A 23,570-nucleotide genomic window follows, 5' to 3' on the forward strand; every position below is an offset into this window, starting at 1 on the left:
TAGCAGGTTGCAGATATCTTTAAAATACATTTAAAACTAGCTGCCCCCACGACTTCATGCGCGTGGATTTTAACAAAAAAGTTATTGTTCAGTAAATAAATTTCTGAAATAAAGTAGCCTAAGTTACTCCTTATTACATCAGCAGAGATTAGTCGGAACAAACAGACAGACAGACAGACAAAAATTGTAATTTTTTTTATTTTAGTATAATATGCATCCTGATATGCAGTTAGTAAAAAGCGGTTATTTTAATATCACAACACACTCCAGATTTATTTATTTGTATATGTAGGCTAAAGGTTTATTGAATATAACATACTGTATTAAAACTTTATTATATAAGTACAACAAAGTTATAAAAAATATCAACAAAATTAAAAAAATAAAAATAAAGGCCAATTAGCAAACATTGACCTATACGGCGTTATATGATTGTATAATTTGTATATATACAAACGTAGATATATATATATTAGGTCCTTCCATATGAAATTGACGTTTTGTCGTACTGGCAACTTTGATCTCAAATAAGTATTTTCTCTTTGGTTACAAATTCCAAATTCAAATTTATACTCACGCATAAAATTCTTATCTACTTCATTTTTTTTTCTCTTTTGTTTTTCGTCTTTGCGTCTTTCAGTCTGAGTTCTCAGTATACAAAATGGAAAACTTGAAATAGGTATTGTGTTATTTACGAGTACGAGTCCTTACACATGCCATTAGTATTATTGTTATAAGAGATAAAATATTTCATTCCTTAATCATGATACAAAAATGTCAGATTATCGCCTTGCGTTAGTAAAGCGATTCGAAATAGCTTCATAATAGTAGAGTAAATAATAAGTAGAGTAAGTAAGAGTGACCCTATTACACTACTGTTTACTAACTGTAGCCTTTGCCTTCGTTTGTATATAAATTTTCATTTCATCTCATACGCTTCAGCCTGTAATATCCCACTACTGGGCATAGGCCTCTTTCTCCATTTAGGAGAAGGATCGGAGCTTAATCCACCTTGCTGCTCCAATGCGGGTTAGCGGATTTTCATTTCATCTCATAATAATGTTATAACTATCAAAATGAAATAAATTTTTCTTTTAGCAAAATTTCTTATTCATGCTCCGTTTGTATAGCTTATAGCCTTCCTCCATTAAGGGGCTATTTAAATGTAATTTTTTTTTTAATTCGAACCCTTTTTTTGGTATCGCAGTGGAACCTCTTTACGGGTGATATCCGGGATGCCCGGGTAGCGTTCAACTAAAACTCTACAGCTATTTATGTCTAGATTAGAGTATTTCGTTAAAACTCGTTATCACACAAACGTTACTTCAGCCTGCATTTGATAACGTAGGTACCTATTTGAAGAACAGATGCCTTAAAATATCACACTACGAAATTAAGCGTAAATGCATCAACGATAAACAGTCTTCACAAAGTACCTATGCAAGCATTGAAAACACGTGTAAGAACTCGTGCTACAGTTTCTACACTTATGTAGTAAATAAAAAGTTTTAATACCAACTACATTATCTTTCATTCTCATAAATCATACACATTAATTATCTTTTTATATTAATTTACAATCGATGTAATTAATCGGTTTATTGTATTATTATATTTAGTGTTGTTTTATAGATTACATAATTTAGTGCACATAGCAACGAAGAATATAAATTCAATAAGCCGTATAGTATTGTTACTGGAATATTTTCATTCGCAAAATGTACAATGTATGTTTAGAGCCATCTATTCGTTTCAGCCTGTAATGTCCCACTACTGGGCATAACCCGCTTTTTCCATGTAGGATGCCCCATGCGGGTTGGCGGATATATTCCTTACTATGAGTAACGATCGCTATCAGGTGTACATGATAAAAACCGGGAGCGACGGCTTAACGTGCTCTCCGAGGCACGGTGGGGAGACCCACAAGGACTGCACAAGCACCCAGACCGCGGCAAACACCTGTATGGCCAATAAAAATGTTTGTCATGTGCGGGGATCGAACCAGCAATAGCCAGCGCAACAGGTACAATCCATGGCTGTGACCGTTGCGCCCACGCGGCGCCATCTATTGGTGATAGAATTTAGTTCCATCGTAAGACGTCATCTGTCATGAAAGTACTTTTCTTCTATAAATTTTTGTAAATAAATGTTGAATATTATTACAATTTATCTTAGTATAACTGTCAAAATGTGTCTTGTAAAATATTTACTATTAACTGTCTTAATTATATGCATTACAAATCAAATTATTATTTTGGATCATATTATTCCTATTTCCATAAAACATAATATAACCTCATATTTTCAATATAACCTTTCCTTCTTTTGCATCCTTGCAACATCATGAAATTATTCAAATTAATATGAATTAACAAAAATCAATTACTTGCATGTATGCTTTGTAATTTACTAGCGACCCGCTCCGGCTTCGCACGGGTGCAATGTTGACACTAAATATAAAATATAAATAAATATTTGCAATGTAAGCGCAAAACAGGTGTTTATTTACGACATCATATTAGAAACTTCTAAAACTGTCAGTATTCCTCGACTGTATTATGTGTATTATACATAATACCTTCCCCTGGAATCACTTTATTTACTACTAAAAACCGCATCAAAATCCGTTGTGTAGTTCCAAAGATCTAAGAATACAGAGAGCGGGAAGCGACTTTGTTTTTTAAGAACGATTTTAAAGATTACTGCAAAAGTTAAAATCAGATCTCGATGAAATTTAAATGTGACCACATGATAAACATCGGCTTTCGATTAAATAAAAAAATCATCAAAATCGGTACACCCATTAAAAACTTATGCGGATTTTCGAGAGTTTCCCTCGATTTCTCTGGGATCCCATAATCAGATCCTACTTTCCTTATCATGGTACCAAACTAGGGATATTTCCTTTCCAACAAAAAAAGAATAATCAAAATCAGTTCATAAACGACGGAGTTATCCCCGAACATACATAAAAAAATAAAAAAATATTTTTATACGGTCGAATTGAGTAACCTCCTCTTTTTTTTGAAGTCGGTTAAAAATGAATGCTAAGCGCATAACTCGAGAATTCATAAAAAAAAAAATATGTTTCTTATGGCCCACGGAAGGTATTAATACTTAAAAAAAAATTATTATTAACTTTTGACAGAATGACGTCTGTCCGGGCAGCTAGTTGTGTAAAAAAACCGAGTTGAATTACATCTACAAGCATTACAACGTAAGTAGACGAAAAATAGTCAAGTAAAACCGCGTTATCAAAGATTACTCAAAAAGTAGTAATCAGATCTCGATCAAATTTAAATGGGACCACAAGACAAGCATAAGCTTTCGATTAAAACAAGAATCATCAAAATTATTTATTAAATAATTGTGTTTGCTCGCAAACGAAAAAAAAACCGACTTCAATTACATCGAAGAGTAATACAACGTAGATCGACGAAAAAATAGTCCAGTAACTACGCGTTATCAAAGATTACTCAAAAAGTAGTTATCAGATCTCGATAAAATTTATATGTGACCACATGATAAACATCAGCTTTCGATTAAATTACAAATTATTAAAATCGGTACACCCAGTAAAAAGTTATTGCGGATTTTCAAGAGTTTCCCTCGATTTCTCAAGGATCCCATCATCAGATCCTGGTTTCCTTCTCATGGTACCAAACTAGGGATATCCCCTTTCCAACAAAAAAAGAATTCTCAAAATCAGTACATCCAGTGGAAAGTTATGCGGTATAATACAACGTAGGTCGACGATAAAAGCGTCAAGTAAAAACGCATTATTAGATATAACTCTAAAAGTAGTTGTTAGATCTCAAAAAAATTTAAATGGGACCAATTGACACACACCAACTTTCGATTAAAAAAAAATTGTCGAAATCGGTTCACTCGGTCAAAAGTTCTGATGTAACATACATAAAAAAAAAAATAAAAAAATAATAATACAGTCGAATTGAGAACCTCCTCCTTTTTTGGAAGTCGGTTAAAAATAAACGGCTACTGCTCTAGTGGACCATTTAGCTCAATACGTTATAGTATATCGATAGTCCGAACCGAAGTCGTTTTACTGAATGCCGATAGATGGCGTCATTAAGAAATAGTAGCGTCGTCAAAAAGTGCTCATCATATCTCGATAAAGTTTAAATGGGACTGCAAGACAAGCTTCAGCTTTCGATTGAAAAAAGAACCATCAAAATCGGTATACACAGTGAAAAGTTATGCGGTATAATACAACGTAGCTCGACGAAAAAATCATCAAGCAAATACGCATTATTACATGTAATTCGAAAAGTACTTGTTAGATCTCAAATAAATTTATATGCGACCACATGACATGCGTCACCTTTCGATTAAAATAAAAATCATCAAAATCGGTTAACCCAGTCAAAAGTTCTGAGGCAACATACTTAAAAAATTACGATCGCATTGAGAATCTCCTCCCTTTTTGGAAGTTAGTTAAAAAGAAGGAATTTGGGTGTACCAGTTTTGATGACTTTTTATATAATCAAAAACTAGTGCTTGTTGTGTGGACCCATTTAAATTTGATCGAAATTTGATACCAAGACTTTTGGAGTTATCCTTGATAATATTTAACTGTCATTTTTTTGACTACCCACGTTATATTATTTTCGATGTAAATTCAAGTAGATCATTTATCATTTGCGAGAAAACAATCGTGACATCATTGTCATCGTCATCGTCATCGTCATCGTCATCGTCATCGTCATCGTCATCGTCATCGTCATCGTCATCGTTATCATTATCGTTATCGTTATCATTATCATATCATTATATATCTATGTTATATATAATAAAAGTAAGTTGATAAAATGTGCGTACCGACAAAACTTAAAAAGTAGTTTCGGCACGATAAAGAGACTTATATAGTGTGATAGCCCTTTCGAACAAGAAAGTTCCCGTTTTAACCTAAGGGGCGTGTTTTTAAAGATATGAGGGCTTTTCTAATCCTTCAACTTGGAAATTAAGTGTAGTGGCGCCATCTGTTGTTGAGTATTTGAACGTCATTCAGAACAACGATTATTGGGTTGCATTTCGAAAGGCGCTGCGAGCAATTGCAGCATGTGTAGTCTTCTTCTTAGTCGCACACTCTTGTCAGAGTGGTCGTGGCTGCGCTGACGAGGTACATAGTGGGGTGTTTGGTGGGTCGATAATATTTTCGAGGGTAGCTCTCCTGGCGATGTGCTTCCATTTCCCTCTGTTGGAGGCGTCGCGAGTACACTGGACCATGGTGGCCTCAGTAGCTCTTGTGATGACGTCTGTCCAGCGGGTTGGCGTTCGACCGCGTGCTCTCTTGCCTTCCACCTGGCCCTGCACCACTAGTTTCTCCATCGAGTTTTCATTTCTAGAGATGTGCCCAAAGAACTTCAGTATTCGTAGTTGTACAGTCGATGATAGTCTGTCTTTGATACGAAGTTCTCTGAGGATGGATACGTTGGTGCGAAACGCCGTCCACGGGATCTTTAGGAGGCGCCTCCAGCACCACATCTCTAATGCATCGATTTTACGGCGATCCTGCAGTTTCAGAGACCAAGTTTCGGCTCCATAAAGAAAGATTGGAAACAAGGCATTTCATCAACCTGACTTTAGTCTTCTTGGTGATCCTTCTGTCTCTCCAAATCTTTCCCAGTCGTTTCACAGTAGACCTGGTCATGGCGCACCTTCGCCTTATTTCGTCGCCACATCCTCCAGTACTTGATATAGTGGAGTCGAGGTAAATATAGTTCTGTACCACTTCGCAATTAGCTATTTTGTGTACATTGCTTCCACTTTGTTCAGCCCGGTCCACTATCATCATCTTCGTCTTGTCTCGGTTGATAGCAAGTTCGAATTGGAGCCTGATATTTTCTAGACGGGTCAAAAGATTTTCAATGTCTTCTCTAGTCTGTGCGAGAAGGGCAGTGTCGTCAGCGTATCTAAGGTTATTTATCACGCGTCCCCCAACCGATATTCCTTTGTTCCGATCTTCCAGGACAATACGCATAATGTACTCTGTGTGGGTGTTAAAGAGTAATGGCGATAAGATGCATCCTTGTCGTACACCGGCCTCAGTCTTAAAATTACTTGAAAGGGTATCATTCACTTTTACCGCTGCAGTACCATCTTCATACAGCCTCCTCAACAGAACTATTAAATGATGCGGTACACCCATTTCTGCAAGTATTGTCCAGAGGTGTGTCCATATGACCGTATCAAATGCTTTGCGAAAGTCCACAAAGCAGATGTGTATGCATGCATGCAGCATGTGTAGTAATGGCGCGAAATTTAAAATTCCAATTTCAATAAAGTCTTAAATTACATTTGTTACTATTATAATAAAGTTATTAAGTTTTATGTTTGTATACAGCAGTAGCTAACTTATATTTTGGAGTTAAAGCGACATAATTTTAATTATTCAAATTAGTTTTGAAAACATTTTAAAATTTAAGTTTTTAAATTTCGCGCCTTTATACGTATGCTACAGCTGCAGAACCTATTGTTACGACGGAAGATAATGTCGAGAACATTCTAGAAGGTATGAGAAAGAAAATATTCTCAAACGTTCTCGAATATCCTAGAGCCTAGCTCTCTGAATATATAAGTGCCCGGTGTCGCCCGCCAGAGTTAGTTCGATTTGAACAGCGAAACAAGCGATTTCGAAACGAAAAGGAAAGAAGTTATCTGTGAGCCTTTATTTTGAAGTATCACGTATGAGTATTTTTAATATTGTGTGTCGCGGCTAAGCAAGCAACCCCATCTAGTGTGCAGATGGTGGCACACGTGAAGTTTTGAATGGTTGCCACCACGGTTCGCTTAAACCGAAAGTAAAAATCATCATATCAAAAGTTTCGCTCTGGCGAGTATATCGTTCCATAGCTTAATTGGCTAGAGCGTCGACATGGTATGTCGAAGACGCGGGTTCGAATCCCGCTGGAGCGGTCAATTTTTGATATGATATTCAAAAATGTTTAGAATTCCTAATTGTGGGTAACACAAAAAATAAAAATCGTACATATTAAAAATAGCATGGTGTCGTCTCCTGTCAAAGATTTTCATTGTAATATGAAACTTTGAATAGTTACGAGTCTCTGTAAAGAACTCACTATAGACGGCGCCACGGTTCGCTTAAACCGAAAGTAAAAATCATCATATCAAAAGTTTCGCTCTGGCGAGTATATCGTTCCATAGCTTAATTGGCTAGAGCGTCGACACGGTATGTCGAAGACGCGGGTTCGAATCCCGCTGGAGCGGTCAATTTTTGATATGATATTCAAAAATGGTTGCCACCGTTGTCCACTGTGTGGCGCTGAAGCGATCGATTATTTTTTTATATAAATTCATTTAGACGGTGACTGGAAAATTATAATTCGAAATTAAACGTAAACGCTCCGAACATCTCTCCTTGTATAAATTTAAAATATTGTAAACCGCGACATTAAACGTAGTTAAACTTAGTCTACGTTGTTTCATTCGAAGATCTCCGTAGTTGACTGATCGTTGCTGCCCCATAATTTGGTCTTCGAGCCGTATTTACCAAGAAATTGGACTTCGCGCCGACTGCTATTCGTCAAGGAAAATTCGACGCAGCTACTTCTTCAGTCAACGGTCAGGTCTTATTTCCTTTCTACTCCTTTCCCGTAAACGTTTGAATTAAAAATCGTATCATTTACATTTCAGGCTAGTGACGTTTCTTTGCGATTTGTGCTGATTCAAAGTCTTCGTATAACCGTGAGTACCTTACATTATTCTTACACGTAGGCCTCTAAAATGTCCACTGAAGATAAATTATCAGTGCCTTCGGCAGCTTCCCCCTTGGGAAAACAACTAAAAGATATTTCCGAACTCAAAAAACAGCGAGGTAATTTGAAAGGTCGGTTAACACAATTTAAAAAATATTTAGATTCATTGCCATGTAATGATATATCTCAAGTTCAAGTTAAAGAAGTTAAATTAAGAATGCAAGCAGCTCAAGATCATTTTAATACTTTTAACAACATACAAAATCAAATTGAGCTAACTTTACCCGAGTCGGAATATACAGCAAACTTTGAGTATGTAGAATCTTTCGAATCATTATATTTTAACGTTCTCGCTACAGCTGAAAGTATAGTCGAAAATACCGTTGAAAGTTTAAAATGTAACAGTAAATCGTCAGTGCAATCTAATGTTAAGCTGCCGGACATAAAATTACCCTCCTTTGATGGTTCGTTTGATCAGTGGCTAGAATATAGGAATTCGTATATTACTATGATACACAACCGTTCAGACTTAGACGAAATTCAGAAATTTCATTATTTAAAGGCTTCGCTGAGCGGTTGTGCGTTACAAGTTATAAGCGCTTTGGAATTTACAGCGGATAATTACGTGCATGCCTGGGATCTACTTCATAGTAGATTTCATAATACGCGACTTCTTATACAGAACCACTTGAAATCATTATTTTCTATCACTCCGCTCAAACAGGAATCCCACTTGCAGATTCGTAGGTTAATAGATACTACACTCAGAAACCAGCGTGCTTTAAAATCATTAAACGAACCTACTGAACATTGGGATACAATAATTATATACTTAGTTGTATCTAAATTAGACGCATCTACTGAGCGGGAATGGGAGAATTATAAGGGATCAATTTTAACTGATTCAAATAAACGACTAAAATTAGATGATTTACTGACATTCTTAAGAAATAAATCGAATACCCTCGAGATGATTAGTTCTAGTCAAAATAAGTTGCCTCAATGTAAGCCTCACGTTATAAGCGAAAATAAGCATTACCAATCAAAAGGTCATGTCATAGGGCATACTTACACGTCTACTAATTGTAATAAAAATAATTCTAAGAAGTCATTTAGTTCTAATAAACGAATTTCTCCAGACAATAATAGTTGTTTCTTGTGCAATGGTAATCATCTACTCTATACGTGCTATAAATTTTTAAATTTGTCTGTTAAAGATAGACTTAAATTCGTTGAAGATAACAAACTATGCAGTAATTGTTTACGTTGTTCAGGTCATTCTGCAACGGAATGTATGTTCGGACCGTGCAAGCAATGTCGGAACAAACATAATACTTTATTACATATTAATAATAATTTGAATAAATTCGAATATACGCAAAGCGGGCGATCAGCTGATTTAAACGAGACTCGTGAAGCGGCCGGCCGGTCGACTGCGCTTCACAGCTTAGTTACTTGTCACGCGCGGCCGCGAAGTACATTACAACCGGTTTTGCTATGCACTGCGTTGGTAGATATAATAGATCGGAATAATGAAATGTTTACAGCTCGCGCGCTTTTGGATAACGGCAGTCAACATAGTTTTATTTCAGAAAAATTATTTAAACGTTTGAATACGAAACCTATACAGTCCACTATACGTATATCGGGCGTTGGTATGTCTAAAACGCAATCGAATAAATTGTGCGAAATAATTATACGTTCTAAGATAAACGATTATAGTACAAAAATTCGGTGCTACATTTTGCAGCACATTACGTCTAGTTTGCCTACAACAAACATTGATAATAAATTTATACGTATTCCTAATAATATTCGTCTTGCGGATCCATCATTTAATATTTCCTCGGCTATCGATTTACTAATCGGTGCTGATTTATTCTGGGAATTATTGTTAAACGATAATAGAATTCGATTAGAAAAGGGACCTTACCTCCAAAATTCTAAATTAGGATGGTTATTGTGTGGCCCGCTTTATACGTCGCAATTAAAAGACAGTGAAACCGATCAAGTTTATTGTAATTTCAATCAAACTTTAGACGATAATTTAAAACGTTTCTGGGAAATAGAAAACGTATCTCACTCCAGTAACATTCTTACTGCTGATGAGCGTATATGCGAGGATCTATTTAAAAATACGACTAAACGAGACACCGATGGTAGGTTTTCAGTACGCATTCCTTTGAAACAATCACCAGATGTTTTAGGTGATTCGTATAATTTAGCAAAAAATAGGTTTTTCGCATTAGAACGTAAACTTGAGCGCACACCAGAATATAAACGAATGTATCGTGATTTTATAAACGAATATGAATCGTTAGGCCATATGACACGTGTGAATAGGGTTGAATATCCTAACTTTTTCTTGCCGCATCACGGTGTTTTTAAAGAGCACAGTTCAACCACTAAGCTGCGTGTAGTCTTCGATGCGAGTGCTACAACTACTTCTTCTAAGTCACTTAACGATATTCAGTACCCGGGACCGGCTCTTCAAAATGACATTTTTTCTATACTTTTACGATTTAGGCGTTATAAATACGTAGCCTGTGCGGACGTAGAGAAAATGTTTCGTCAGGTCCTTGTTCAGCAGGATCAAAGGTCACTGCAGTATATCGTTTGGCGTGACAATCCTACAGATCCGTTAGGTATATATCAGCTTAACACCGTAACTTATGGTACGGCATCAGCGCCGTATTTAAGTATGCGTTGTATACGTCAGCTCGCATACGATTGTGATGACGTCATCACAGCTCGGGTAATAACTGAAGATTTATTCGTTGACGATTTAGTTACTGGCAGTGATGATCATCATGAACTAATATCCATTTGTGAAAAAGTTTCAGCGGTTTTACGTTCGGGATGTTTTGTACTACGTAAATGGATATTTAACTCGGAATTCGCTCATACTCAGGTAACACAGCAGTTTAACAGTGAACACACGCAAAATAAAACCTTAGGTATTGGTTGGTATAGCGAGAGTGACTGCCTACATTACACTACACAAATAGTCGAGTATAACAATATACCTAAGTTGACTAAACGAGTAATGTTATCAATTATATCTCAAATCTACGATCCGTTGGGTTTATTATCGCCTACCGTAATTATTTCTAAAATTTTACTTCAAAAGTTATGGCTGAGTAAGCTCGATTGGGATACGCCAGTACCTCGCGATATCGAACTTATTTGGAATAAATTTATGTTAGTTTTAAAACGATTAAATGAATTAAAAATTCCTCGTTACGTAATGAGCGACTACACGCAATACAAAGAACTGCACATATTTACCGACGCATCACAAAGTGCATACGGCGCTTGTGCTTATGTACGTACGTATAACCATGATTCTGAAATCGTCGTAAAATTATTATGCGCAAAAACTAAAGTTGCTCCCTTAAAGTCTATAAGTATCCCGAGGTTAGAACTTTGTGGTGCTTTATTAGGCGCAAAACTTTATAAAAAAATTATCGACGTTATTCGTTTAACATTTTCAAGGGTCATCTTTTGGACTGATTCGACCATCGTCATCGGTTGGGTTAAGATGTCACCACATCTCTTAAAGCCGTTCGTACAAAATCGCGTAACCGAGTTAAACGAGCTGACAGGTGACTCCGAGTGGTTGCATGTGTCGAGCGAAAACAACCCAGCTGATTTATTGTCCAGAGGATTAGCCTTTGATTCGTTGATTAATTGTGAACTTTGGTGGAACGGCCCGTCTTACTTGCAATGTCATAGTAATTTTAATTCGTTAAATAATAATATAATTAATTTAGAAAATTTGCCTGACTTAAAATCAAACGTAGTACATAATTTTAGCAGTTTCGAAAACTTAGATTTTATTCAATTTAATAAATACTCGTCTTTCACAAAACTTAAACGCGTATGGGCCTACGTACTTCGATTCATAAACAACGTACGAGGGGGCGAGGCTAATAGATACAAAACAAAACAAACCGGCTCGTTATCAGTGTCCGAACTAGAGGAAGCGCAGTATACGTTGATTCGTTTTGCACAAATGCAATCCTTTCCGACGATTTATGATAATTTGCTGAATGAAAGAAGTTACACAGGTAATAATAAAGAATTAAATCGTGTATCTGGATTAAACGTATTTTTAGACGATAAAAAATTAATTCGTGTTGGTGGTCGACTTCGAAACGCATCTAATTTCGATTTTAATAAAAAACATCCGTTTTTAATGTGCAGTCGACACTGGATGTCTAATTTGTTGGTCAATCATGAGCACAAGAGGCTACTTCATGCAGGACCTCAACTTATTTTATATACCCTGCGCGAGACCTGGTGGATATTAAGTGCAAGAGGTCTTGTGAGAAAAATCGTACGTCAATGTGTTACATGTTTTCGATTTAACAATAAGATATCTAAGCCTATAATGGGAAATTTACCATCTGAACGTTTGGATGCGGGATTTCCGTTTGAGCGGACCGGTGTTGATTATGCTGGACCTATTATGATTATGAATCGTAAAGGAAGAGGTGCTAGGGAAATGAAATCGTATATTTGTTTATTTGTCTGTTTCATAACTAAAGCTGTACATATCGAACTAGTCACGAGCCTTTCAACGGACGACTATATTTTAGCTTTGAAACGTTTCAGTGGTAGACGCGGAAAACCAGTAGCTATTTATTCCGACAATGGTAGAAATTTTGTTGGTGCTGAAAAAGAAATTCGAAATTTAATTCATAATAATTCACAACAAATAAACGATTACGCCTCATGTGAGGGTATTGACTTTCATTTTATTCCACCGTATGCGCCGCATTTTGGAGGTCTGTGGGAGAGTGGTGTAAGGTCTTGCAAACATCACCTTAAACGTATTGTTGGTAACGCCAAATTAACATACGAGGAAATGAATACGGTTTTAATTCAAATTGAAGCCGTTTTAAACTCTCGTCCACTGTCACCCTTATCCACCGATCCTACCGATTTCACTCCCCTCACTCCTGGTCACTTCCTCACGGGCCGACCGTTAACTTCGCTGCCATGCGAGACCATTTCTGACGCTACAGGTCTGACGATGAACCGGTACCGCCGTATAGAGCAGTTGCGGCAGCAGTTCTGGCGGAGGTGGTCCAGAGAATACATCGGAGAACTTCAACAGAGAACCAAGTGGAAAACTCATCATGACGATTTAACCATTGATCGTCTCGTCCTCATCAAAGATGAAAATTTACCACCACTTAAATGGCGTCTGGGACGCATAACTCGCATTTACCCGGGGACTGATGGTGTTACACGTGTGGCCGACATCCGTACCGCAACCGGAACGACGAGGAGGGCGTTTTCGAAAATTTGCCCTTTGCCGCTGCAGCCATCCAACGATGAAGCCTGATGTTGGAAGCCGGTGTTTCCAAGGCGGGGGGTATGTCGCGGCTAAGCAAGCAACCCCATCTAGTGTGCAGATGGTGGCACACGTGAAGTTTTGAATGGTTGCCACCGTTGTCCACTGTGTGGCGCTGAAGCGATCGATTATTTTTTTATATAAATTCATTTAGACGGTGACTGGAAAATTATAATTCGAAATTAAACGTAAACGCTCCGAACATCTCTCCTTGTATAAATTTAAAATATTGTAAACCGCGACATTAAACGTAGTTAAACTTAGTCTACGTTGTTTCATTCGAAGATCTCCGTAGTTGACTGATCGTTGCTGCCCCATTGTGTTTAATTAACTCTAATGTTTTTTTTCTTCTTTTCTATAACTCTAATCTGGAGTTGACGGTGTTGGTGTCACGATTAATATTGTTTGTATTGTAAGTCTGTTATGTAAAACTTTATTGTGAACACTGTTTGTTAACTCAAATAAATAAAAAAAAATAACCTTGAAGCGGTCGTGCGATATTTTTTTGTTTACGGCCAAAAGTATATACTTAGACGCCATCGATTTAACGTCGAACGATAAGTTTTTTTACTTTTTTCGTCATAGTTTATTTTTTTTATTTCATCTACCACGTAATCTTATGAGATTATCAATTCCTGAGCAAAGCCGGGTATCATAGCTAGTTAAAAATAAATACACAATTCTAAATACATGCTTTAAATCCCATATAATCTATTACCATACAAACGTTATTTGAGTCACATGGTTTTTATAATAAGCTTTTTATCATCAGGATATCATAAAAGAAGTAAATATACCTAACAACTTGACATATCTATAAAAATTAATATTTATTATTTAATTTTGATAAATAAGAGCGAAAGATACGACTAAACTGTCTAATTAACGAAATTTTGGAAAGGGAGTAGGTAGGTATAAAGGTATTAGTGAATTTTTTTTAAATATACCCGCGGTCGTCTGTTTCTAACGTATGAGCATCAGTCAGAGCAAATCAGTTGGTTATATTATCATAGCTATTACATTTTTTAAATTAATTATTTTAAGGAACAAAGGAGTAAGCTGGTGAAAGTGTGATCGAGCGAGGCGAACGGAAATTGAGAGGGAGATATAAGTTAGTGAAGATAGAAAGAGAGAGAGTTACGTTTTGTAAGTTTTACTTCAGTCGTGTGGTCTAAAGGACACTATTTCTGTTTTTCAAATATAAATAATAATTTTTTTTTTTTATGTCACTAGGTCGGCAAAAAAGCCTACGGTTCACCTGATGGTAAGCGATTACCGTAGCTTATAGACGCCTACAACACCAGAAGCATCGCAAGCGCGCTGCCAACCCAATCCCCAATCCCCCCAGGAGCTCTGGTCACCTTACTCACCACCAGGAACACAATACTGCTTGAAAACAGTATTATTTAGCTGTGGTCTTCTGTAAGATCGAGGTACTACCCCAGTCGGGCTGCTCCATATTTTGAGCAGGAAATTCCTGCTGTGCCCTACCTCAAATATCCATATATATAACAATATATATACAACACTCAAGACTCGGGATGGGTGTCTGCGAAACATACAGTAGGGTAAATTACCTATATCATTATACTAATTAGTTGAGTGTTGCATCTGTTTTCGCAGGCGTCCATAGACTACGGTAAACTTTTACCATCGGGCAGTCCGTACACTTACCATAAATTCATTTTGTGAATATATACATACCTTTATTTCTTTTCGTGTTTTGTTCGACATCAGTTTATTTTTCTTTATAATAGCCGAGTAATTGCTTTCACGGCACTGAAACAATTGTATGTCACTGAAGTATATTTTTAATTTTGATTTTCCTGATTATAACAACACGGTACCTACGTGAAAGTATAACTTTAATTTAAATATATACAACTCAAAATTGTGCCTAGTACCAAATTAAGCACAATAAAATTGAATTAAGTTTAATAAGTTTTGTTTAGTTTGGTGTGTCGGGGGTACAGAAACACACACAAGGCAAACCTCTGTATGGTCTATAGCTATGCAAATGTTTGCTATGAGCGGGAATCGAACCTGTAGCAGGCGCAAAAAGTCAGTGCGGTAATCTCTGCGCGACCGCGTTTTCAAATGACAAATTGTGTTTCATCATCATTGTCACTTCACCTTATCACAGTCCACTGCTGGACATAGGTCTCCCTAAAATCGCGCCAAAAATGGCGCGAACTCATGTGCTTTGCCCATAGTCACCACGTTGGGAAGGCGGGTTGGTGACCACAGGACTAGCTTTGTCGCACCGAAGACGTTGCTGCCCGTCTTCGGCCTGTGTATTTGACAGCCAGCAGTTGGATGGTTATCCCGCCATCGGTCGGCTTTATAAGTTCCAAGGTGGTAGTGAAACTGTGCTATCTCTTAGTCGCCTCTTACGACACTCATAAATTGTGTTTACTAACTATGAACTGATGTTTTTCCTCCAAATCCTGTAATCGTTTCTCGAGGAAATTCATTCGCTTCTGGTAATCATCAGCAATGCAGTGACACAGGCTGACTGATTCGCCGAAGATACGCATCTTGCATTTCAGCTCATTGAAATCTTCTCGAAACCTTAATTTAATTATACCAATTGAAGAGATTAGTAATTATTTTTGAGTTTTCTAGATCCTCACAGAAAAGGAGGCCGATGCCCAGTCGTTTGATGTTACAGGTTGAATAAATATCTATAGATCTAGCTGACATATTCTTAATTATTATTATTACTTAAGCATACCGTGGCTAATTTTTGTAAATACTGTGAAATTTCGATTTGTGTCATAACTGCGAACTAGTAAGATTCTATTATGAGAACTAAATAAATAAATCAATTTTTACAACAAACACACAGTCATCTGTTCCTAAAGTAAGCAACTTTATGCTTGTGTTATAGGCCTTGGCTAATTTTACTGCAGCCGCCTGGTGTAACTACATTTTTTTTTTTTCGATAAACATACGTATACCGATAAACATACATATAAATAATACTTATATATAAGTATATATATTACACCCAGAGTCGGGGTGGGAATCGAACCCATAATCTCCGGAGCAGAAAGCAGGGTCATTAAAAACTGCGCCAACGGGCTGATCAAAAAAAAATCTAAAATAAACAACAAAATTTCTACTGGACACTGCTTCTCCCCTTGAGATAAAGTATTTGAGTATAAACACAACTACTCTGTCCGTATGTATGTCTGGTGTATATCTAATAATCAATTTAAGATTCCCAAAAACATATTCTTAAGTGAGATGGCCGCTACATTAGCGCTTTAGGCACATACCCTGTTTTATGCTTCAGCGTTGAGTATATTAGTCGACTGTTACCTTATACACCATCGAGTTGCCTTCGTATTATGAGCAAATGACCGTGTACGTATTTTAAATGTATTTTAATTAATTTTATGCACAATAACCTAGATAAAGGAGTAGGCAGTGACATCTTCGAGGTGAACGTCGATGCATCGGAGGTGAACCGAGATGAATTCGAATCGTATCTTTGACGAGGGACGCTGTAGTTACAACTTGCACAGGATTCTTCGTCGAAAAACGATAACGTGCTTCTATTTTTCATTTTCCTATACTAACATTTAAAATTAACTCTAACAATTAAATAAGTGTAATCTGTAAATATCTTGTCATTGATGTTACTTTTACTGTGTATTGTATAATATGTATGTATTTTATATAAATATATATGTAATATTTATGTGTATATTCTTATTAGTAGTGGTGTGTATGATAGTATATTATATGTAGTATGTATATGTATATTGCATGATGTTATGAATATTATTTAATTAGGTTTTTTTTCAAGAAATCTGTATGATGTCTACATTACTGCACTCTCTTAGCCTGCTATGTAACATTAATTCCACTACCACAGGTTGGCTGGAAGAGATCTCTCCTAGAGATAAGTCCACCGTTGCTAACTAAATTTGTATACAAATAACTATAATTTTTTTTAAAGTGCAATAAAGAATATAATAAGTGTACGGTTCACTTAATGGTAAGCGATTACCGTAGCTTATAGACGCCTGCAACACCAGAAGCATTACAAGCGCGTTGCCGAACCTACCCCCAAGTCACCCCAGGAGCTCTGGTCACTTTACTCACCAACAGGAACACAACACTGCTTGAAAGCAGTATTATTTAGCTGTGATATTCTGTAAGGTACTACCCCAGTTAGGCTGCTCCATATTTTGAACAGGAAATTTCTTCTCAGGCTAACCTAATCTAACCTAACCTCTCAAGCGTGTAGACACTTAACACCGGCTGTCGCAGGTGGGATTCCCGCTCGAGATGGATGTTTGTACTTGTAGAAGTATTTGTCTTTGGATACATCGGAGAGCACGTAAGGCCGTCCGTACCGGTTGTTATTATACAAACTCGATAGCGGAATTCATTGCTAAAGAGGCTAAGCTAAGTGACAGCAATGTAAGGGGGCAAGGAGGAGATGGTTTGGCCACCTCCCCCGCCTCGTAATAGTGGAGTCGCCGGCCGACACTTGAGGGACTTCGGTCCGCTAGATGACACGACCCCACATGTCTGAGGGGTGGTCTTGTTGTGAGCGAGGCCACCCCACCATCGTGCTGGGGCCTGGAGGTTTCGTCCGGGCCTTCCGACGGTACGAGGTGGCGAATGCTAGCGCGACCCCATCTCGCCCCACCCAGGTGGATGACTGCTCAAACGTGGTGGTTTTTTAGACAGTAGGAGTCTGACATAACCCTCTGGCGCCTCCGGAAGGTATCCGTGATGGATTTTCCCCACGTTAAAAAAAAGTGAGAGCAGTGAGTCGCAATTTTCTTAACCTTAACGTGCACTTAAAAATTTCTTCAGTATCAATTCGATAGTTTTGAAGATTGACAGGGACAAAGAATATACGTAGAGATAAAAAAATGAGTTTTGAGGAGAAATTTAAGGAGAGTTTTATTAAGCGCCTGAACAAAACAATTTGCAAGACACCATTACAAACTTTACAATAATTGCTAATCGTTTTTTCTTCAAAGCGAACATAGGAAATTAAAAGTTGGTTTTTATACAACTAGGTTGACGAAAACGCGTAAGGCCTACCTGATGGTAAGCGATTACGGTAACTTATAGACATCTGTAACACTAGAAGTATCACTGACCATTATCGACCCTACCTCTAATGCCCCCAAGAGCTATGGTCACCTTACTCACCACAGGAACACAACACTGCATGAAAGCAGTATTTAGCTGTAGGTAATCCTGTGTAAAGTCGTGGTACTGCCCAGTCAGACTACTCCAGATTTTGAGCAGGATGTATTCTGATGTGCCTTCCTCAGTTTAAAAAAATATTTAATCTTACTTACTAATAAAAACTAGTCCTTTTTGTATTTTTTTTTTTTGCTTTTGGTATTATGACATTTCACAAATAATTTTAGGTTTGAAAAAGTCAATTGTTAGTGAAAGCGAAAGTCATTGAAAAGTAATTTGACAGTAAGAAGAATCTATATTGTAGGCTTTATTATTAAAATGTTTTCATAAGATAGGTATTTAATTTTATTGCACTTTAAAAAATTAGAAGCTGTGTTATAGGTACATATAACAAATAAAGAATTTTTAAGCCGCAGATTTTTTGCGGTACAATAATGTTTTGATCGTAAAAGTAAAATAGGACATTAAAAATTTTCCTTAGTTATTTTGTTATTATTTCGATTGTGATGTACACTAACACCTAACTATTAGAAGTTGGCAAACGAGCACGAATGAAACGAGTCTTGTTCATATTCAATGTTTCACCAGTTTTTAGCTTTTTCATTGTTCAGATGATTTGATGACAAATCCAGCCCTGCGGTCACCAACCCGCCTGCCCAGCGTGGTTACTATGGGCAACATACATGATTTCACGCCATTTTTGGCGTGAACTTGGGGAGGCCTATGTTCAGCAGTGGACTGTGATAGGCTGAAATGATGATGATGATGAGTAGATTTTTTAAATAAAAAAATATATCTACTGTAATTGCATGTACGTGAATGTGATGTACATTACACATAATATAATTTTAAAAACACGGTCTACATATACATACAAAGGTCGGGAAACTACAGTGGGGGGGGGGTAATGTCAGCTTAATGGTTAGAAGCCGCTAGAGGCATGACAATCGCTCGGTGTGCTGTACAACGAAGATAGAATAGCATTCTGTCTCTTTTTCTATCCTACGTTATTTATGTTTTAAAATATAAATAATGAAAACTCAGTCAACATAAACAATAACAATGAAGAAAGTCACTCAATATACAAATTACAATGCATTGTCGCCACCGCTTCACGTGATCGAACACAGTGATAGCAGTGACGTACAGCAGCGTTGACGCGAACGAAAAGTTTAAATTATTGTACTAATCTTTCACTATTTAAATTGAGCTTAGTGGTTTGACCTGTGTATAAGGCCGTGTTTAAAACATAGTTTGACAGATGAAAGTAGAAACTTAGTTGCTTACAATTTTTTTAAATGGCAGCACTTATATATCTCCATCAAAGTTACTAAAAAAAAAAAAAAAATAGAATGTTCATTATTAAATGAAAAAGAAGGTTTACGTAGTTTAATTATTGGCATAAGCAAGTTAAAAAGGACTTAAATTGTCTGTCAATTTTCAAATCACTTTTAGAGAGAAAGAAATTTCCTAAAATATTACATTGTTTTCGAAGTAATGAGTCAGATTACATAAGATGAACTGACCAAATATCAGATTTATAAATAAAATAATAATTGTTGCAATATTTATTGTAGTTTCACAAAGATGAAATAAAACAAAAAGTTTATATGTAAAGTACATCAATTTTATTTAATACTAATTTTAAAATTATAAAAAAATCAATATACATACTATATATTGACTAAATACTTATTTTTACACATACATATATGTCAGTTTTTTTAATAATAAAAAATAGTCCTAATTTAAAAACTATGACCAATTAACATTAGAGAGTCGACCATTTTGGTATATTTGCCACCAATATGGTCAAAAATCTAATTAAACATAATTATATGATTACAATCATTAATAAAACGTACAGAATATAGGTAGAATAAAAGGCTATTCGAATAGAATATATACATAAATAATATTAAATATATCCTACCTATGTACATTTTTTTTATAAATAACAGAAACACGTTCGCCATTTTGAATAGTTCTAGAAAATTCCCGGTAACTCATTGTAGGAACTGAATGTTGTTTGTACTTTTTAATCGAATTTTATTTTTGATTTCTTTTGTTTTGTTATGGCACTATCAATAAGACTTAATTTTTAATTTCGTGCGTCATAATCACTTCTTGTTTTCTAAGCATTTGCATTTTGCTGTGTGCTGGTGTTTACCGACTATTTCTGAGAAAGATGGATTAAATGATACACCGGGGGCTACGTATTGTGGGTTAGTGCGGCTTCCAGAAGTTTCGTACGTTATTATTTGTGGTTTAGTCGTGTATGTTACGATTTTTGGTTTTGTCGTGTAAGTAAAGATTTTCGGTTTGGTTGTGTAAGTAAAGATTTCCGGTTTTGTTGTAAATGTAACTATTTCCGGTTTCGTCGTATACGTCACTATTTCCGGTTTCGTCGTGTATGTTACGATTTCCGGTTTCGTCGTGTACGTTATTATTTTCGGTTCGGTTTGGAATACTTTCTTCTCTGAGTACGTTGCGCTGAAACCATTCGAAATCGGTTTGATTTCGCTGAAGTTTAAGGCTCCAAAGCCACTTTGACTTCCACTAGTGAACTGATTGAACTGGTTCTGGCTTAAAATACCTTGGCCGAAACCGAACTGACCCTTCGATACACCGAAGCTATTCACTCCAGTATTGATGCCACCTTCAGAGCTACCCGAGCCCTTAACACTGAATTGGGAGCCCTTGACTCCACTGAACCCTTTGACTCCAGTGACCTTGGTGACTTTAGTGATCGTGTTGAATTGTGAGAACCTCACGCTCTCGATCAGTCCAATAGCCCATTCGTACCATTCAAGATCGAATTTGTAGAATCCGGCAAGTTGGTTGCCAACTTGACAACCTGAAAAAATTATAATAAAACAATAAGTTACATATTTATATATTATTAAACTATGAGTCTCGTAGTTTTATCTGTAGTAACAATTTTGTCTTGTCAGTGTGTCGAGGGTAATATCAATTCTGTATACAATACAAATAAAACTGTGTATCTATAGCATCAATTATATCTTTTGCTCTAAGTTTGCCTGACACATAGATAGCTGTAAGATTGCCTTTTGTACATACTTTGATTTTTTTAATGTTACTTTTTATTGGTGCATAATAAATTGTTATTATATCTGACTCTGAATCATTAGCGTAACACAGTGCAGTTCGTCTAGTATCTACTGTTTTGAAGTAAAGGTTCACGCACGCTTGACTTGGGCAGTAAGCTGGACAACAGGTGACAAGAGCGTTATGAAAAGTGTGGTCCGACGAGACGAACGGAAATCGAGAGGGAGAAGTTAGACGAAGAAGTTTTACTTCAGTCGTGTGGTCTAAGGCACGCTCGATTTTTTTTTTGTGTTTTTAATTTTGTCCTGTGGTTGAAGATTAGGCTAAATATTAAAAATAAAATGCAGATAATTCGACTGGAAACTGCCTTGAATTTGTAATTTCTTATCAGTGACAGGCCACGGTATAGAATACTAAAAAATATGCAGTTCTGTTTTTAAAAACCGCAGTTTTTTTTGTGATATTAGATGTCTGTATAACAACAATAATGTGGAAAAGTAGTTTTTTTGAATAGTTTTATCTCCAAGTATGATTTCTCAAACAGTTTTTCCACAAACAAACCTATATTTTGGAAGGTTACCTTAAGGTAGCATACTAAATATTAAGATATGATTTGGAAAGCTAGTAATAACCATAAAAATGCGTGAATATGCTTGGGTCATCCATTTCAAAGGCACAGGATTTAGTTGGTTAGGGAGACATTGTCTTTTGTCTTTGACTACGTCAATATTCAACCGTAATTGAATTTCGAATCAATGACAGCCAAAATAATAATTCCAAAGTTCTTTTACAAGCCTATAGGTTTAATGATGCCTATGTATGGTTTTATCTATGTACTTTCTAATAATGTAATTAATACATTTTTTCCGTAAAAGTGTATGTATAAAAAATGCACTAATGTATCCAAAAGCTTGGGATCTTTGTATAACTCGAATCTACTACAACTTCTTAAGCTTATAAAATCAAGTCTAAATGGATAATATCTTACCTGTGTCCCAAGAGTAGACTCCTCTGAAGACGTAGTGGCCATCACCAGTTGTGCAGGCGAGGGCACTTCCAATATCAACCTGGAAATGTTGAATATAGTTAATCTCTTAGTTTCTTCCATATTTTGAAAATTTAATTAACAAGCTCTTAAAGTAACATAAAAATTTATAACTTAAAAAAATTGGTATCATTAGTTTTAGGCACGATGTAAGGACGAATTCGGGAGCTAATTTTTAAAAGTGGTTATCTCAATATTTAAACTTCTTAAAGAAAATGTACCAGAAAATTCGATTGGGAATTTGAGCCATTTTGATTTATTTCAAACAAAGTCTAATATAGTGGAAATTCCTGAAAAATAATTTTGGTTTTGTCCATATTTAATGAAATAGATTTTTATGAACCATTTTAAGGTTGTCTTGGCTTTTTGACAATGACTTCTAAATCTATCGTTTGTTTATGTCTATCATTTGAAATTAAAATGCACGTTTAAAAATGACTCGTGAGAGTTGGAAGACCTTTTGCATTTAGAAATAGTAGTAGAATAGTATAAAGAAATCAAAATACTTAATCAAATTACACACCTTGCAGATGTTGTCCAATGGATTGCTAGGTTCACCACATACGCAGCTGTCTTCGTCATATTGGCTCAGTAAATGAGGGTAGTCGGATGAGAGCTTGGATTGACACTCTCCAGGTGTTAGGAGTGATACGTTGAGACTGTGCATGATACTTCCGGAGAGGTGAGCTGGAATTTCGGAATTTATTTATTTTAAATTTTTATAAAATGTAATGTATAGGTAGTCTGCTGTCTGAAAAATGAACGGGATATTAAAAAAGAAAAAATAATAATAAAGGAACACCTTCGTTATATCTTAAGTAAATTTAGTACGTACGTACTGACTATAAATAAATAATTCTGGAACGAATATTTTAGGAATTCAAGGTAAATTTCTATAAAGCTAATTAACGATTTATAGTTAGATAAAGTTTCTAACAATAAGATATACAAAAAAAAAACAACAAAATGTTATTTTTTTTTATAGTGAGAAAAGAATTAAAACGCATACAGCTAAAGATCATTTATGTATTTAACATTTTATAATAATAAACAACATTTATCTTCTAAGATATTTAAATTAAAGTTTGCCCAAGGCGTATTTTAAACTATGATTAATTGTGAAAAATCAACGTTGAACGCTATTTTAACGGTAATATTTTACAGTACCTAAACCGTTAAT

At 36.0% G+C, this 23,570-nt stretch overlaps 3 protein-coding genes and 1 non-coding gene across 4 annotated transcripts in view; 3 read left to right on the forward strand and 1 right to left on the reverse strand.

The window, feature by feature from the left end:
• Window positions 1–6,863: 6,863 nt before the first annotated feature.
• On the forward strand, window positions 6,864–6,936 carry Trnat-ggu. The gene has a single exon. It is a non-coding gene; the product is annotated as a tRNA-Thr (tRNA).
• Window positions 6,937–7,764: 828 nt separating this feature from the next.
• Window positions 7,765–9,500, forward strand: LOC123668088. The gene is made up of 2 exons (XM_045601882.1): window positions 7,765–8,740; window positions 9,487–9,500. Exons 1-2 carry the CDS (start codon window positions 7,765–7,767, stop codon window positions 9,498–9,500), a joined length of 990 nt encoding a protein of 329 aa, XP_045457838.1.
• A 520-nt stretch (window positions 9,501–10,020) lies between these two features.
• On the forward strand, window positions 10,021–13,147 carry LOC123668169. The gene is made up of 3 exons (XM_045601960.1): window positions 10,021–10,235; window positions 11,145–11,939; window positions 12,672–13,147. The coding sequence occupies exons 1-3, from the start codon at window positions 10,021–10,023 to the stop codon at window positions 13,087–13,089; spliced, it is 1,428 nt and encodes a 475-aa protein (XP_045457916.1). The 3' UTR covers window positions 13,090–13,147.
• A 6,834-nt stretch (window positions 13,148–19,981) lies between these two features.
• LOC123668089 overlaps window positions 19,982–23,570 on the reverse strand; it is a 31,678-nt gene continuing 28,089 nt past the window's right edge. The window contains exons 10-12 of the mRNA XM_045601883.1: window positions 22,914–23,077; window positions 22,334–22,412; window positions 19,982–21,133 (exon numbers count right to left, since the gene is read on the reverse strand). Of these exons, the coding sequence (XP_045457839.1) occupies window positions 20,397–21,133; window positions 22,334–22,412; window positions 22,914–23,077 (980 nt within the window). The 3' untranslated portion in view covers window positions 19,982–20,396. The remainder of the gene's footprint in view (window positions 21,134–22,333; window positions 22,413–22,913; window positions 23,078–23,570) is intronic.

The sequence above is a fragment of the Melitaea cinxia genome, chromosome 30, assembly GCF_905220565.1.
Source record: "Melitaea cinxia chromosome 30, ilMelCinx1.1, whole genome shotgun sequence".
Taxonomy (NCBI): Eukaryota; Metazoa; Arthropoda; class Insecta; order Lepidoptera; family Nymphalidae; genus Melitaea; species Melitaea cinxia.